The sequence below is a fragment of the Cetorhinus maximus genome, chromosome 24 (genome assembly GCF_964194155.1).
Source record: "Cetorhinus maximus chromosome 24, sCetMax3.hap1.1, whole genome shotgun sequence".
NCBI classification, from domain to species: domain Eukaryota; kingdom Metazoa; phylum Chordata; class Chondrichthyes; order Lamniformes; family Cetorhinidae; genus Cetorhinus; species Cetorhinus maximus.
This window is the reverse complement of record NC_135902.1, coordinates 51,371,356-51,387,124: the sequence shown is the minus strand read 5'-3', so window position 1 is coordinate 51,387,124 and position 15,769 is coordinate 51,371,356. Positions and strand designations below refer to the sequence as shown.

The 15,769-nt window shown below is 44.5% G+C and overlaps 1 protein-coding gene across 3 annotated transcripts in view; it reads right to left on the bottom strand.

Moving 5' to 3' along the window:
- Nucleotides 1-14,963, bottom strand: part of axin2 (axin 2 (conductin, axil)) — a 38,815-nt gene extending 23,852 nt beyond the window's left edge. For 2 of the 3 annotated variants that reach the window (XM_078529046.1, XM_078529049.1), the window contains exons 1-3: nucleotides 12,966-14,963; nucleotides 10,559-11,474; nucleotides 3,026-3,166 (exon numbers count right to left, since the gene is read on the bottom strand). In XM_078529046.1, the coding sequence (XP_078385172.1) occupies nucleotides 3,026-3,166; nucleotides 10,559-11,373 (956 nt within the window). In that variant the 5' untranslated portion in view covers nucleotides 11,374-11,474; nucleotides 12,966-14,963. Of the gene's footprint in view, nucleotides 1-3,025; nucleotides 3,167-10,558; nucleotides 11,475-12,284; nucleotides 12,412-12,965 lie in introns of those variants that run through there. The other variant, XM_078529048.1, reaches the window with a different exon arrangement.
- Between the last annotated feature and the right edge of the window lie 806 nt (nucleotides 14,964-15,769).

The following is a 15,769-nucleotide window of genomic DNA, read 5'->3' as shown; positions in this document are numbered from 1 at the left end:
CTCCTCAACCCCCCCCAACCGCCTGACACGTTCTCCTCAACCCCCCCCAACCGCCTGACACGTTCTCCTCAACCCCCCCCAACCGCCTGACACGTTCTCCTCCCCCCCCAACCGCCTGACACGTTCTCCTCCCCCCGCCAACCGCCTGACACGTTCTCCTCCCCCCCCCAACACGTTCTCCTCCCCCCCCCAACCGCCTGACACGTTCTCCTCTCCCCCACCGCCTGACACGTTCTACCCCCCCCACCGCCTGACACGTTCTCCACCCCCCCTCTCCACGCCTGACACGCTCCCCACCCCCCCCCCCCCCCCCCCCCGCTTCCTCCCGAAAGCAGACGATGAGAGTTTATTATTTTTTTTACACAGTGAATTGTATCTGGAAAGCAGTGTTTGTAAGGGCAATAGAAAGACATCCAATCGTAACTTTCAAAAGGAAATTGAATAAATACTTGCAGAGCTATGGGAAAAAAGCAGGAAGTAACAAGAATTCAATGAGCTAGGTCAGGCCAGATGGATTGAATGGCCTTCTTCGGATTCTTTATGGATGGTCTTAGCTCCAACCGTGCATTTTTCTCTCTACATTGTTATGATGAAAACTCTTACATAGCAAGCAGCATCTTCATTAGAAACCCAGTGATCTTTGGTAACTTGACTCCCAGTTTATGCACCAAATCTCACATCAGACTGAATCCAGATCAATGCTCAACAGTGTAGCCAGTGCCTGTCAGAGACTCTATTGCCTTTGGTTTCAACACCTCCCTGGGTAACAAGAGGCAGTATTGAGGTGGGGTGATGCTTTCTGGATCCAATGCCAAAATAACCAAATGAAAACTGTGCCAGGACTCAATGCACCTGGATTAAGCTAACCAGATACCCATGTAAATATGGCCAGCCTGGGCTGGACTGACCTCAAGTGACCAAGTATCAGTGCAAACAAGAGCTGTAGTTCCCTGCTGCCTTACAACACTGGCCATTATTTATCTGGGAACCCAGACAGTGAGCTTCTGTGGCTTATTTGACTGTGCAAAAAGGTGGGGTAACTAATTGGATAGCCTTTTCAAAGAGCTGACACAGGCATGATGGGCTGAATGGTCTCCTTTTTTGCTGTAAGTTTCTATAACAGGGTGGCTAATGAGGGTGTAACTAACCCTTCCTTGAGTAGAAAACTGGAAAAGACAATCATACCCTGTACTGACAACATCTGTGAAAAATAGAATTTGTATCAAACCCAATCTCTAGCCAAAGCTCCATAAGGTGCACACCTGCTGCAGCTGCTTTACTTTCATCCCAGATGTTCTGCCATTTCAGGAATAGTGGATGGAAGAGGTTCAACCACAACTCATGTTGCTCCAGCTGGATCACAGTCATTGCCACTTACAAGTCAAGGTGACCTGCAGCCCAGACTTCATGCTGCACCATTAGTGTTTCAGTTCCACACAGGAAACTTGCCCCGAGTATTGGAACAAAGTCAATGCCTTCAGGACAGGAAGAGTGGGGTGGGGGGGGGGGGGGGGGGTTGATGCTTAGCCAATTTGGAGGACATTGAGCAAGTCAAAAGGCCTTTCACCATCACCTCCTCAGGATATTAAACAAACTCTGGCCAGTGTTGTTCACATCTAATGATCAAAAATCAGTAGCATTTACATTGAACCAAAGCTTCAGGCCTAGAAAGAAACCTGCGCACATGGATGATCATTAAGCTGATGTACAAGTGTGCCCCTCATCAAGATCATATAGCATATTCTGCTCTTAGCACCAAGACCAAGCTTACTCTTTTCCAAAGGCAGGACCCTGGCAACAGCTATAGGGAACAGTACCGAAGTTTCAGCTCGTTCTAAACGACCCATCTTAGACAGTGGAGATAACTACGCCATTGAATGGCACTAGGACATCTAACCTGGCCATGGTCAATCATCATCAAAGGACCAGTTTGCTAGACATTAGTAAACTTTGGGTGGTCTCTACAACAACAGCAATTATTATAAACATTGTAAAGCAGCCCAAAGCACTTCACAAGAGCATTATCAGACAAAATTGGACAGAGGCAAAGAAGGAGACATTGTTCAAAAAGAGTTGGGTTTGAAAAAAATTGGGGCTAGGAGGCTTAGGGAGAGAATTCCAGAGCTTAGATGACTGATGGCATGGCCATCAATACTGAAGCAAAGGAAAATCGGGGATGGACAAGACCAGAATTGGGGCAATGCAGAAATCTTGGAGGATGGGTATAGGAGGTTACAGAGATTCAGATGAGTAAGGCCACGGAGAGAATTGAACACAAGGATAAAAAAATGTAAAATTGAGGCGTTGGTGGACTGGGAGCTAACATAAGACAGTGAGTAGAGGCTTGATGGGTGAACAGGGTTTAGCACGAGATAGGACATGGGCAGTAGAGGTTTGGATGAATTTAAGTTTATGAAGAGCAGAAGGCAGGGAGGTCAACCAGGAGGCCATTGGAATAGTTGGGTCTGAATGTAACAAAAGCACGGGTGAGGGTTTCAGCAGCAGATGAGTTAAGGCTAGGTTTACAGCACCATAAACATGTAAACATTAGAACATTAAATAACTATAGCACAGTACAGTAGGGCAGCAGTATGAGTCCTGGACAATAGCACAGTCCAGGAACTTTACAAATGCTTCTGAAGCCACCTGAACTCCTTGTCTATACTTAAGCTTCAGAATACCCCCAAATTCAACTTTTTCACCACACCATACTGAATCAGATGGTCTAAATAGTCCAAGGTTCAACCCTAGGTCTGTGGTTATGTTTCCTCACCTGATTTTGGGCACACACCCATTCTTGGCGAGGAGATTGGGTTCCTGTATCACTAGGATGTCCAGGGCATGGTAATGATCTGAATAAGAAATTTGGGAGGGTCTGAATCCATTTATTTTCTATGGCGCACTGTCTAAGCACTTGGACAGAGTGGGGCGAGAGGAGAATCAGCCCAATGCAGCCAGAATCATCCTCAAAAGCAAGTTAGCAAAACAGGACCGAGTGTTACCGCACACTAGGTATCATACTTACACACTACTGTCCGTCATTGACATCGAGTCATCTGTCATGACGTCACTGGAGATTTCACTGTCATTTGCACTACTTGCTGGAGCGAAGATAGAGCCCACTTGAACATGATATGGGTTAACAGGGCCATTCCTCCCATAGGATCTGAAAAGGATAGAATTTCACACAATTAATATTTGCACAACTGGTCTTAACATCCTTCAGTGAAGTGCCAATCCACTCAAAAACTTCAAAGGGCACTTTTCCTGACTCGATAGGGAGCCATACAGACCAGAAAGTCCCAGGTTTGACCCTAGGTCTATGATATAGCTGTGTGGCAGTGGTACGAACATTGTCATTGGCCTTGGCACTGGCTAGACTAGGGAGGGGAGGGAAAACAATTACCAATGGCCTTTGTTACTGATCAGAATTCATTGACTCTGGCTGAGAATACACGTGTAGGGAGATGAGGCTACCAACTGGGATGCTCTCCACAGGCAACACTTGTTGCCTGGGTCCAGACAGGGAGAACAGGCAAGGTATGAAAGGGCATCCTGCAACCTTGGAAGTGGCAAGAGTCAGCACCTTCAGGAGAGTACAGAGACAATATCAAAAAGCCCAATAGGTGCAAGGAGTTGGTAACAATTCAGGCTCAGACCCACGAATCTGCAGCCTAATGGAGTATGCAACCTCTCATCGCAGCACTCAAAATCCGGAGACAAAAGGAGGCTGCACATTGCCCATACCCACGTCCCCCCATCCATCCCCTTTTCCCAGTCTGTGCCCCCTCATACCTCTGAAAAGTTGGACACTAGCATCGCCGGGTATTGGGGAGCAGGAAAATGAGGGAATGTGACAGAGCACAGAGAAATATTACAGTAAAGCAGGAGAAAATGTCCAAACAATTCACCAAAATAGGGAACAATAAGCAAACTAATTTATTTTCTTCTACATTCAAACAATTGTATCCAACTGTTCCAGCCCGAATTTTCCCATCAGCATTAACGGGTGGTGTCTCCTCCTGCTCTGGGCAGTTGGTGCTAATGCCCTTTGGGAGAAGCTACACTAGGAGCACTGACCAGCAGACAAACCCCCACTCCTTCCCAAAGCCCAACAACTGGAACCCACATTGCAGTTTCTCCATAAAACTGCAAACGGCCCATGGGAAGTCTGTGCAGTGAGTGTAAGAACTCTGGGAGGGAGTGCTGGGTGACATTAAGAGCCTGAGACAGGGCCACACATTTGAAACACACATACAAGGTTGAGCATAGAAAGCTAACATAAGTACCGGTTAATGGTGATGGTACCAGACTAGCAATCCAGAGAGTTCAATTCCACCCCCAACCCCTCCCCCCGTCTCTGGTGGGGGGCCCTAACTATGCTCAAGGTTGTCATTAACAATCCAAATAGCTCATTAATATCCGGGAAGAGCCTGTACCCTGTCTAGATATGACTTCAGTCCCAAGCCACATGGTTAAAGAAAAAAAATTGTAATATGATGGCTTTCACAGCCTCAAGAGAGATCCCAAAGCACTTCACAACCAATGAAGTACTTTTGAAGTGTAGCCATTATTGTAAAGTGAGGAATGTGAGAATGACCAGATAATGTGTTTGTGGTGTTGGTTGAGGGAAGATATATATTGGCCAGGACATCAGGGAGAACACCCCTGCTTTTCTTCAAACTGTCCCATGGGATCACTGATGTCCACTTGAGAATAGGTGGAGCCTCGATTTAACATCTCAACCAAAAGACAGCACCTCTGACATTGCAGCACTCCTTCAGTACTGCACTGGAGGGTCAGCCCAGATTTTTGGCTCTTAATGCCCTCAAGGACAACCAGAGATGAGTCATAAAAATGGCCTTGCCAGCAACACCCACATCCTGAGAATGAACAAAAAAATACACATCCCACAGTAAGCTACAGTGCAAAGCAAGACTCTGTTAAACTACATACTTGCAAGAAACAATATGTAGATCACTCATCTGCAGCTTGCAATGGAGGGCAATGTACAGCTGTTTATTTCCACATTAATGAACCTGATGAGTTTTTATGACACTCAATATGATGGTTTCATGGACACAATTACTGAAACAGCTTTCAATTTCATATTTGTTAATTAATTGCATTTAAATTCCACCAGCCGCCATGGTGGGATTTGAACCCAAGTCCCCTTGGCATTAGCCTGGGCCTCTGGAGTAATAGTCCAGTTACAGTTACCGTTACCACCACACCACGACCTCCCTTACTGACTTGGAACTGTACAAGCAGGACATCTGTTGATTAAGACCTTCCAATTACACTCCTCAAAGGGTGCTTATGATGGGGTAGGGGTAATAATCACATCATCATGCATCCCCACTCATGGCTGTTTATTCTACAAGTGATCCTCCTGTGCCATTGTTCCTTGGAGGATTGCCTGTTTTATAATGACAGGACCACTTTCTGATAAGGCTGTGTTTAAACTGGCCTGTCCTTAATGGTGCAGAAGTCCAATTGTTGTCAATGGGCATACCTTGGAGTCAATGGCTTGTAAACTGGCAACTACCTGTAAATCTCCAACTCCAGGACACAGAGTAGCAGACTTCCTGTTTTGTTCATCGATAAATATTTTATGATTGATATTTAAAGTAATCAAATACAAATGTGATGAACCAATGACGAGATGAGTTTTTTTTAATGCAGTGATTTATTTATTTATTGCTTGGAGAGAGGAGTCATGGTAGATTCAATAATAATTTTCAAAAGGAAATTGGATAAATAGTTGAAAGGAAAAATGTGAAGGGCTAGGGGGAAAGAGTGGGGGAGTGAGGCTAATTGGATAGCATTTTCAAAGAGTTGATGGGCTGAATGGACTCGGTTGTTTGATTCTATGATCTATGAAATTGTGAGATAGAGATAATAGATACATTATACCTATGTTGTACAAGATTAGTTGATCTCCAGTGCTGTTGCTCACAGATATGGCTTGAAAACTAATGCACAGTTGTAATGTAAAGCTGCTGCCCTGGCTTCTCTCTTTAGGGTCACTACTCTGATCTCTCCCTCACCTTGCTATCTCAATAACCTCTGCTGGTGAACAGAATATCAGGCAAATGGCACAAAATAACTGGCAACTGGTGTGTCAGTGAAGTCAGGAGTGTGACAGGTATGTACCTTTAATGCAATTGTTCCTCTCACCAATTCTCCCCACACCCTCACCGCTCCTAAAGACACTAACTACCTCTTGGGGTATGGATCTCAAAGTGGCCATTATTTATATGTGACCTCGACAGCAAAATCCAGCAGAGTATTCCACCAGTGAGAGTGTGCCTTAGCTAGGAATGATTCGGATCTCATTGTTAAAGGGGTGGTGGTGGGGGGGTTCTGATCTCATTATTAATTGGGGGGGGGGGGGGGGGGGAGGGGGATGTGTGTCAAGTGGGGGTGAAGGGGCTGAGGTAAACGTTATGGGAAATCTGGGGTATGCTGAAGCTAATTGTAATCTCTGCCCACATCTGGGGATTCAACTTGGTCTGTACCAGAGATGCTCTCTGGATAGATCTATTAGGTCATCTAGCTCTACCTGGAATGATTATTGTGCAATACACATTGACATGTTGTCATATAAAAGAATGACTTATTGTGCAATATATGCTAACTGCAATTGTACAATTACTTAACTATTAAATAGCATTTGCAACTATACATTTTTTACTGACTGGAATATTGTGTATTATTAAAGAAAGGCTTGAATTTATAAAGTGACTTGCATGACCTCAGGATACTGCAAAATGCTACAATCAAGTGCTTTTGAAGTGTAGTTAGTGATATAATATAGGGAATGCACGAAATTGTGCACTGTAAGCTCCCACAAGCAATATAATTGTGATCAAATAATCTGTTTTTGTAATATTGATTAAGAACTAAATATCGGACAAGGCACTAGGTTTACACCCCCTTGTTCTTTGAAAGAGTGTCATGGGATCTTTTACATCCATGTCAGGGAGAAGGCAGGGTGTCAGGGAGAAGGCAGGGGTTTGGTTTAAAGTATAATCCAAAAGTCAGTGCTTCAGACAGTGTAGTACTTCCTCAGTACTGCACTGGAGGGGGAGGTGGGGTCGGATCAGTTTTTTGAGTTCAGGTTTCTAGTGTAGAACTTGAACCCACAATCTTTTGGCTTACAGATATCTTAGTGTTACCTGCAATAAGCCAAGGATTTGCTATTTATAATAGAGGCAGTATCAAAGTGTGACAGGGAAAGCGTGATGGGAACTAAGAGTGACGCTTAACAGTAAGTTCATGTTGTATGTGAGAGCATTAAAATATGATAGATTACTGTTATTACTTGATAAAACTTAGCGATGTCAGAATTCTGACTTAAATCGCTACACATTTAACGCCAGTGAGGCTATCATGGATTAACCATATAGATAATAGAGGTCCCCAATATCCACACCACTGACCAAATAGAAACACAAATAGCACAAAACTGGCCCCACCCACACTATAATAAAGATTCTGAAAGGCAGCACTTGTTTCTTTGCAGCTGAGACAGTGCTTACAAATCATTTGCTTTTAAAATTCTCTTCCTTGTTTTCAAATCACTTCATGGCCTATTCCCTCCCCAAATCTAGAACCTTCCTTTAGCCATCTTGGGATCTCTCCATTCCTCCAATTCTGACCTCTTGTGCATCCCCCACTTCCTTTGCTCTGCTTTTGGTGGCTGTGCCATCATCTGCCTGAGCTTTGGCTCTGGAATTCCCTCCCTAACCCTCTCTGCCTCCTAATATTAAGACACTCTTTAAAACTTACTTATTTGAATTAGCTTTTTGGCTACTTGTCCAAATATCTCAAGTAGCTCAGTGTCAAATTTGTCTGATTATACTCCTGCGAAGCACCTTGGAATGTTCGACCACTAAAGGCGCTATACAAATGCAAGTTGTGTTGCTCAGCAGTGACATCATCCTGACGAGGTTTATTGCCTAACAGATCTCCCAGCTTCCCATTCTACTGTGGAGAGTACAAGCGCAATGGGGGCTGTTCCCTCAAAGAAACCCCACAATAATGTATTAACATATATTCCCATAGATACATCCAAATCCACAGCCAGCTTTACTCCAGATAAAAGATGCAAAACTTCAAAATAAACTGTTCAAGAGTCTTTTCAATAACTGTCCCTTTTCGTCTCTCTCACTCACCAGTGAACTCTGAATATAATATGGTTGTGATTCTGTGGTTTCAAAGGACAGCCCAACATATTTTTCCTGGGGTCTGCTGATTTTAATAATTGGAGTCACTTACACAAGACTTAGGGCTTAGGAATGTGCCAGCATGTTCTAGCTATTTTTTTTAAAAGCCTTTCATGTTCCCATCCCCCATAGTGCTCTTGTGATTAGACCATGCAGGCTTGATTTAAGTGAGCAACACAGCTGCCCTAATAGTTAGCAGCACTTCCACTCATTCTAGTGGCTCCGAACCCTTTGTTACACTTGGACCGACTTACCCACTTTCGACCTCTGAAATAGCTCCACTCAATTCTCTCACAAACAACAGGCTTCTCTCTCCTACTGTGATGCATTCCACTGTTTCACCAGTGATGGGAGGAGGTGGGGGGGGTATCGGGGGGGTGAGAGAAGAGAACGTGAACACTGCGAAGATATGAGCAAAGAAAGAGGGATAGGAGGGCCCCTTCTCTGCGAGAGGCCTACTGCAGTGTACTGTTGGGAGTTAACAGCATGACTAAAGTCTTAGGCCCCAGTACAGACTGACCTTTGCTGCAGGCCTTCTCTCAAAGAGCAGGTATTTAGCACAGCTGGGATCGCATTCTTTAAAAGCATGCTAAGTTTCTGTCAGTGATTTCAATTAGAAGATAAAGAAAATGAAGAGAAAAAAAAGAGTGGGGGGTGGGGGGGGGAAAGAAACTGCAAGATGTTGAAAAGGCACAAGAAAGAATTTAAATCTCAGGGCTAAATTAGTTCCACATGCTTCTGATGGGCACTAAATTACAACATTAAAGAGAAAGACTTTTATGAAAGATTTAACTGTCTCAGATCAATCATTTCAAGTCAAGGAGTGTTGCTGATGTTCCTTTGTCCTTCCCTGTAGACTCCTGAATGAAGAAAGCCACAGTCTTTTGGTCTTTATCACTTTGTAATGAGTAATAGCCACATGTTTTGTAGTTAAAATAAAATAGCCCAGACTGATTAGGCAAAGGACCCCCTTTGGAGACAAAAAAACATCCCATTCCAGGGTTTGACACATCTGGATGTGGAAGCTGTGTCTGAGCAGTTCTCTAGAAGTTTAGTTCTTAACATAACATCCATCTGCATTGCAATAAAGCCTCCCCTCTTCAAATATATGAGAACTCCCCTCCCCACTGCCATTCCAGTATGCCAACACTGCTAACCAGCTGACTACAACCCCAATGGATAATTTAATTACTGCACTGATTTAAATAAGATATACAAGTGAAAATTCTCTTTCACTTTTTAAGCAGAAAATCAAAAAAATCAATGCAGCTCATCTTAAGAAAACTGATTAAAATTGTTTTCCTGCGATTACGTTTTTTTTTTAACATGACCACATTGTGGTAATTGTACCCAGATGGATTCATCGTTGCCCTGTTTTGCATCAGTTTGCCTATGAGCAGAGTTTAAATGAAAGGTGGTGGTCTCCACTGGATGTTCTGCAAAGACATTCCACCAAGATGGCCAATATTCAAAGTGTTTTCAGCTGTCAGACACCACTTGCTATATGACTTCAAGGAAACTGCTTGATGCTTCCCAGACCTTTCTTATCTCATAGCTCAATGTAATTCCACAGATGTAACCTTTCTTGGATCTCCCTCTTTCTCTCTGCATTGTGTGTGGTATCAGTGCACCTCAGCAAAAAGTGCCTAACCTGTGACAGTTATCCCATCACATTGCATCTCTTCCTTCCTCTCCAGTTCTCCCACACATGCTCACATTTGTACAAACAAAATGAACATATGAGTAACCAAGTCCATTCCCACTCTGAACCAAGGGCATCATTAAAAATATACATAAAGCATTGCTGTCTGCTGTTAAAAATGCTCCAAGGAAATATTGAGTGTGTCTTATCTATATTTTCACTAAGATTATCCTCACTATAATTGAGGAACATTGCAACAAGCTGCAAGTTTACAATGTTGTCACTCAACCTCAGTAATTTAAAGACAAACTTTGGTTCCAATAACTATCTTGCACAATATCAGCCTCACAAATGAATTCTTTGAGAGGACAGGAAACAGGCAACCTGTCACCTGCCATTCACCACCACTTTATATGCAGGGCAAGTATCCTCCAGGTCTACAGAGGAGACTCAATGGGAGTCAAGATGAGTCATCTGTAATGAAAATTTAAAAAGCTAACTGAAATCAGAGTGCTGCCTGGAATTAACCCTCTCTCCCAATGTACCAGCAGCTCGGCAGTCACATTTCCTATGTGGGGGGTGCATTTTAGCAAGGATCAACCTCAATGCATTTCTAGACCCAACAAGGCAGGAGAGCACAACACAAGAGGAAACACTTAACAGAAAAAGGTCCCTGGGAGCTTACCCGTAACATTTGCCACTACTGCCATCGGTGGCCCTCACAGAAGCGGTGACCCGAAGTGTTTTGCTGGTCAGTCCAACTCCAGGAGGGAAGCCCTTGCCTCTGAGGTCTGGGCAGATCCATTCCTCCTCTTCATTCAGCGTTGGTAAGTAACCACAAACCACTTGTAAACTCCCCAGCTCGGTCTTACTGGCAAAAAGAGAATTCTCTCCCCCGGTCCTGACATACTGAAGATAGATATCTGAGGTTAAAAACATCTGGTAAGAATTTTCTTCCATCAAGGTTTGGATCTCGGTCTGGGCCTGGTCAAACATTGCTGAATCAATCTGCTGTTTCTTGATGCTGTCTTTGATGTAAGATTTGGTGGCTGATTTCAGCTGCCTGGACAAGGCGCTGTTCTCCACATAGCGCTTGTGAATAGCTTTGGCCACTCTCAGTGTCTTGGGATCTCGGAGGTCCATCTGCCTGAACCCATTACAGGCAAACCAGAAGTCCAGCGTGTCCACGCCTTTCTCCCTCTCCAGAAAGGTGCGGAAGAGATGGGTTCCATCCTGGTCGCCGAGGAGCGAGTGCAAAGACTTGGTCCATCTGGTGAGGGGGGATTCTGGAGATGCACTGCCCTCGGGCTCGCCCAGCTCGTCGTCTTCTCTCCTGGGTGCAGAAGTAACAGCTTTGGGCTGGAGGCTTTGTTTCCTGGTGGTCTGGGGGCAATGGGGTTGGCATCTGTCCCCTTCCTCCCCTGGCACCGGCGGGCGAGGGGCATCTGCTCTGAAGCTGCCGGCGTACGGAAGGCAAGACACCATCAGAGCGGTGCTCATGGCTTATGGACGCGGGGCCCGAGTTCTCTCTCTCTGTCTCTTTCAATCGGCTTTGCAAAGCGCCTCTCCAGTCAGCAGGGGATCACACGGCCGCCTTCTGTCTGCAATAGAAATATCGATCTAATGAAACCCAGAGCCGCTCAACTTCAAACAGGATGAGAAGCAAAAAGAAAAAAAAACCACACACACAGCAAGCAAGCCAGCCAGACTTTTCAATCAAATCTTTTGTGTGTGTGTTTCTAGCCGAGATATCTCTTGAAGCTAAACAAAAGTATCAAAAACTGTCTTGAAGGTTATTGAAATGTAGAAGAAAAATAACACAAAAGGAAAGTTCCGGCTTTCAGGAAAACTCTTGTCCAAACTTTTGTGTGTGTGTGATACAAATCTGATCAGTTAAATAGAAGTTGATGGAGTTTGGGTTCTACAGGTGAAAGCAACTGTGCAGCATTGACTAGAATTTACATTCCTCCCCTCCCCATATCATCCACAATAAACTCAAACCCACCCTCCCTCAAACAGCTGCTTCCCATTTCTCTCAGTGCTTGGACCCAAATTAAAAACACCTTGTGTTCTCCAGTAGAAAGAATGAAAACATTTGGTTCTTTCCGTGCGTTTCTACAAAAAAAAGGGTTACTGGACATTTAGATAATGTAACAATCAAAACGCCAGATGCAATTTTCAAAAAAAAAAGGGGGGGGGAAATCACGGGTTAACAAAACTTTAATCTAGTCTGGCAGCCAAACTTTTCTTCTTAAAAAAAAAATCTGCCCCTACATGAGCAAGCAATGAAGTTGCAGGAAGAGCCCTGTGCAACTGATATCTATAATTGCCTCAAAAATATAAATAATTCAAATTAATAATCGGAAATCATGGAAAGAGACCTTAGCCAACTGCCCTGGGTAAAGCGTTACCATTGCTCTCCTCCTGGGTTACTATCAGATGGAGCACTTCAAAGGCGAGACAAGCATCTCATCTCATTGCTGCTAAACCTCACCAAACAGAGCCTACACTAATCGAGAGTTACAACAGGAATTTATCCTTTCCACCCTCTGCATCGATTCGCAAGCGCCCCCCGCCCTCTCTCTCTCCCCCCTACCCCTGCTCCCTCTCCCCCCTACCCCTGCTCCCTCTCCCTCTCTCTCTCCCTCTCTCTGCCTCTGGCTGGGTGATCGGGCTCTGGGAGTGAAAGGCTGGATCGGCCCCCTCACCAGTTCCTCTGAGGGCATCCGGCGTGGAGTTCAAAGGGAGGAGGAGGTGGTGGTGGTGGCGGAGAAGAAGCAAAAGCAAAGCAAAGCAAAGCGGGCAAACATTAGAGTGAGAGCTCACAGACCCACCTTGCCCCAACAGCACTCTCTCTCCCCCCACCCCCGCCAGGAAAGATATTTTACCCCACCCCTTAAACCACATTCGCAGCGAGAGAGAGGGAGAGAGAGAGGGGGGGGTCGGAAAACAGACCCCAATCTGTGTCTCTCCAACAACGCGGCCGTTCAAACCGCCTTTCCCAGTTCAAAGGAATGTCAGAGAGGGGACATCAGGAGAGAGAGAGAGAGAGGGGAGAGGGCATCAGCAGCCTCCACAGTCTCAGAACTTACCATTCATCCATCTTTTACCTCCCAAACAGCCGAATCTTTTCCCTTTTTTTTGTTGTTGCAAAAGACAGATATTATTGTCCAGTGATCGTGCCTGGAATGAGTCGCGGCCGGGTACTTGGGTTCGCAGTGTTCATCTGGTCTCACGTATGTTAAGTAGCTTCTCTCCCGGCCCCTCAAGATTGTTCTCCCTGGGTCTCTCTCTCTCTCTGCTCCTGCTCCTTTTCTCTCAGGACTAAGTTACGTTTCACTCAGTCATTCCGAGCAGCAAATGTCCTCCCAGTTATTCCAACACACACACACACACACAAACTGAAGCTGCGGTTTAAGTGTGGACATCAAAGAGCTCAGCCGAGCAGGCAAGTCCAGCAAGAGAGATAGCAACGCCAGCTCCCAGCAAAACACAGCCAGGGGCTCATGCGACAAGGAGACGGTCCAGCGGCCCCTCGCCACTCACTTCAAGCACACTGGCCGCCTCCTCGGGAATTAACCGCCGCAATCTGCTGCCCGCCTCGGTGTCACCGAATTATAAACTTTCCAGGACCTTATCAAAGGGAATCCGTCTTCAGCCAACTCCCCTGGGGGTGGAGACGTCAATAGTGACTGATGTGCCGCCCCAATCGCATTATCCCTTCTCTTCACAGTTGCTACATAAACTTTCATTACACGCTAAAAGATACGATGTGGATGTGCCAAGGCAGGGACTTTACAACACTTCATGTATTTGCTGTTGTTGCCTTTGCCCAGCCCCCTTGGACGGGACTCCTTCAAAGTTTTACTTTCCTTTTTTTTTTGCAATTTTTTTTTTGTTGCTTGCAACATATATATATATATATATATGTGTGTGTGTGTATTTTTTTGGCGTTGCACTTCCCAAACTCGGCCACAGCGACAGACACAGAGACTCCGGGCTCTTTACATGTAATGGGGACCTGTTGCAGGGAACGGCTCTGCATAGCACTTAAAGCGTGCAGGGCAATTGAAAACTTTCTTAAGTTGTTGCTCCAGGCTACTTTATGGCATTAATAATAATCCAGCTCCGTATTTACAGAGAGGCAGAAAGAAATTAATCCCAGCGCCTTTCCACCGAACCGAACCCGACATCCAAGAATAACAATTGCACAATTTAAAATATTTTAGTACAACCCGTTTCGATGCTCTCAGAGAAAAAAAAATAAACATTAATTAACCCGCCTGGGAAACTTTGATTTAAATTGCACCTAACAGCCAGTATTCGCTTTTTTGAATTGTCAAAACGCGGATTTGCATATCAAAGTTTGTTGAATGAGTTAATCAGTTTCTCCCCTTTTTGTCTTCGAGAAATTGTCAGTGATCCGCACTTGAAAACCATCTGTACAAATCGTATTACAAAGTCTGAAATTAAAAAAATCTTTTTCAAAAAGTACTTTTTCCCTTTGATCGTGCTCCCTCACTTAATGCAGCATGACTATTTATATATCATAAGTTTGAGAGGCTGCCACCAACATTTCCAGACTTTTCAAATATCTCAAGTGATTTCTGAATCGAGCAGAAAGATACTGGTATCAATATAGGCAGGAATTTAAGTAAGGTTGTGTTCGTCTTACCTGCAGTGTGAGTTAATTAGTACCTTCATGTGAAATAATATCAAGCTAACCTGTAACATTGGAGAGAGTTGGTCTTTACACGGATTTTAGAAATGTAAATCAATAGTGGTCTAGTTTCAAAACCATACACCCACCTTCTGAAACGAGTCAGTTATTGGAAGGGGTAATTTTAGAATATTGGGAACATTGTGCCTGTAATTCCTGACCAGTGCTAATATTAATATTGTGTTAATATTTCCCTAACTCCACCATTGCCAGTTGCAGAACTTGTACATACAATCCAGTTCAAAGTTGTGCAGATGCGAGATTTGAAATTGGAATTCTAAATTGTGGAGGGAATATACACAGGAAAAAGGTGTTTAGCTGAGCAACTTTTTTGATGATTTCCACACCTATTTAGTTCTCTAGAAACTCTAAATCTATTGAATTGGAGTTTTGCAGCCAATGTTTCAGTATACAGTGTACAATCCGTTCTAAAGTGATGTCCCGGCCTCTCTTCAAGATCTAATTGTTTTTGAGCGGTAGGAAGCGAGACGCTGCGCCTTTAAATCGATTATCTATGTTAAATCGGAAGTGGTTAGTGAGAGAAAAGCTTCTCCTGGTAAATAGCAGCGCTGCTTGGCAATGGCAGCCAATCAAACATTAACTGACCGGCACAGATTTACAGCCAGTACCGTGAGGAGAGGCCCTGTAATCACAATGCAAATACCTCCTATTCATACACAGCCTTTCATTATGCCGACTTTCCCCAGATTAAAAGAGAACACATTCTTTGGTCTCTTGGGTGGGGGAGGAGGAGAAGAGGAGTCTGGCTCTAACCACTGGGCAGGCACTCTGGGCGGTAGAAGCATGTAATCGAGGCCGATGCCTCCTCCTGCTCCTCTCCAGGCCAAAGTCTGAATTTGCTTCTCTGCAGAAGTACAGCTTCATCAATACAATTTATTACAGTTACAACACATTCCTCTTTGCTTGAGGATGTTCCTGTTTATAGTTTAACACACAGTTATTACTTTGAGCATATTAACATTCAAATTAGGTATTTATTTGTTTAGGGGATGTGGGCATTGCTGGCTCAGCCAGCATTTGTTACCCATCCCTAACTGCGGCTTGCTACACCATTTCAGAGGGGCAGTTAACAGTCAGCCACATTGCTGTGGGTCTGGAGTCACAGTGTAGGCCAGACCGGGTAAGGACAGCAGATTTCCTTCCCTAAAGGACATT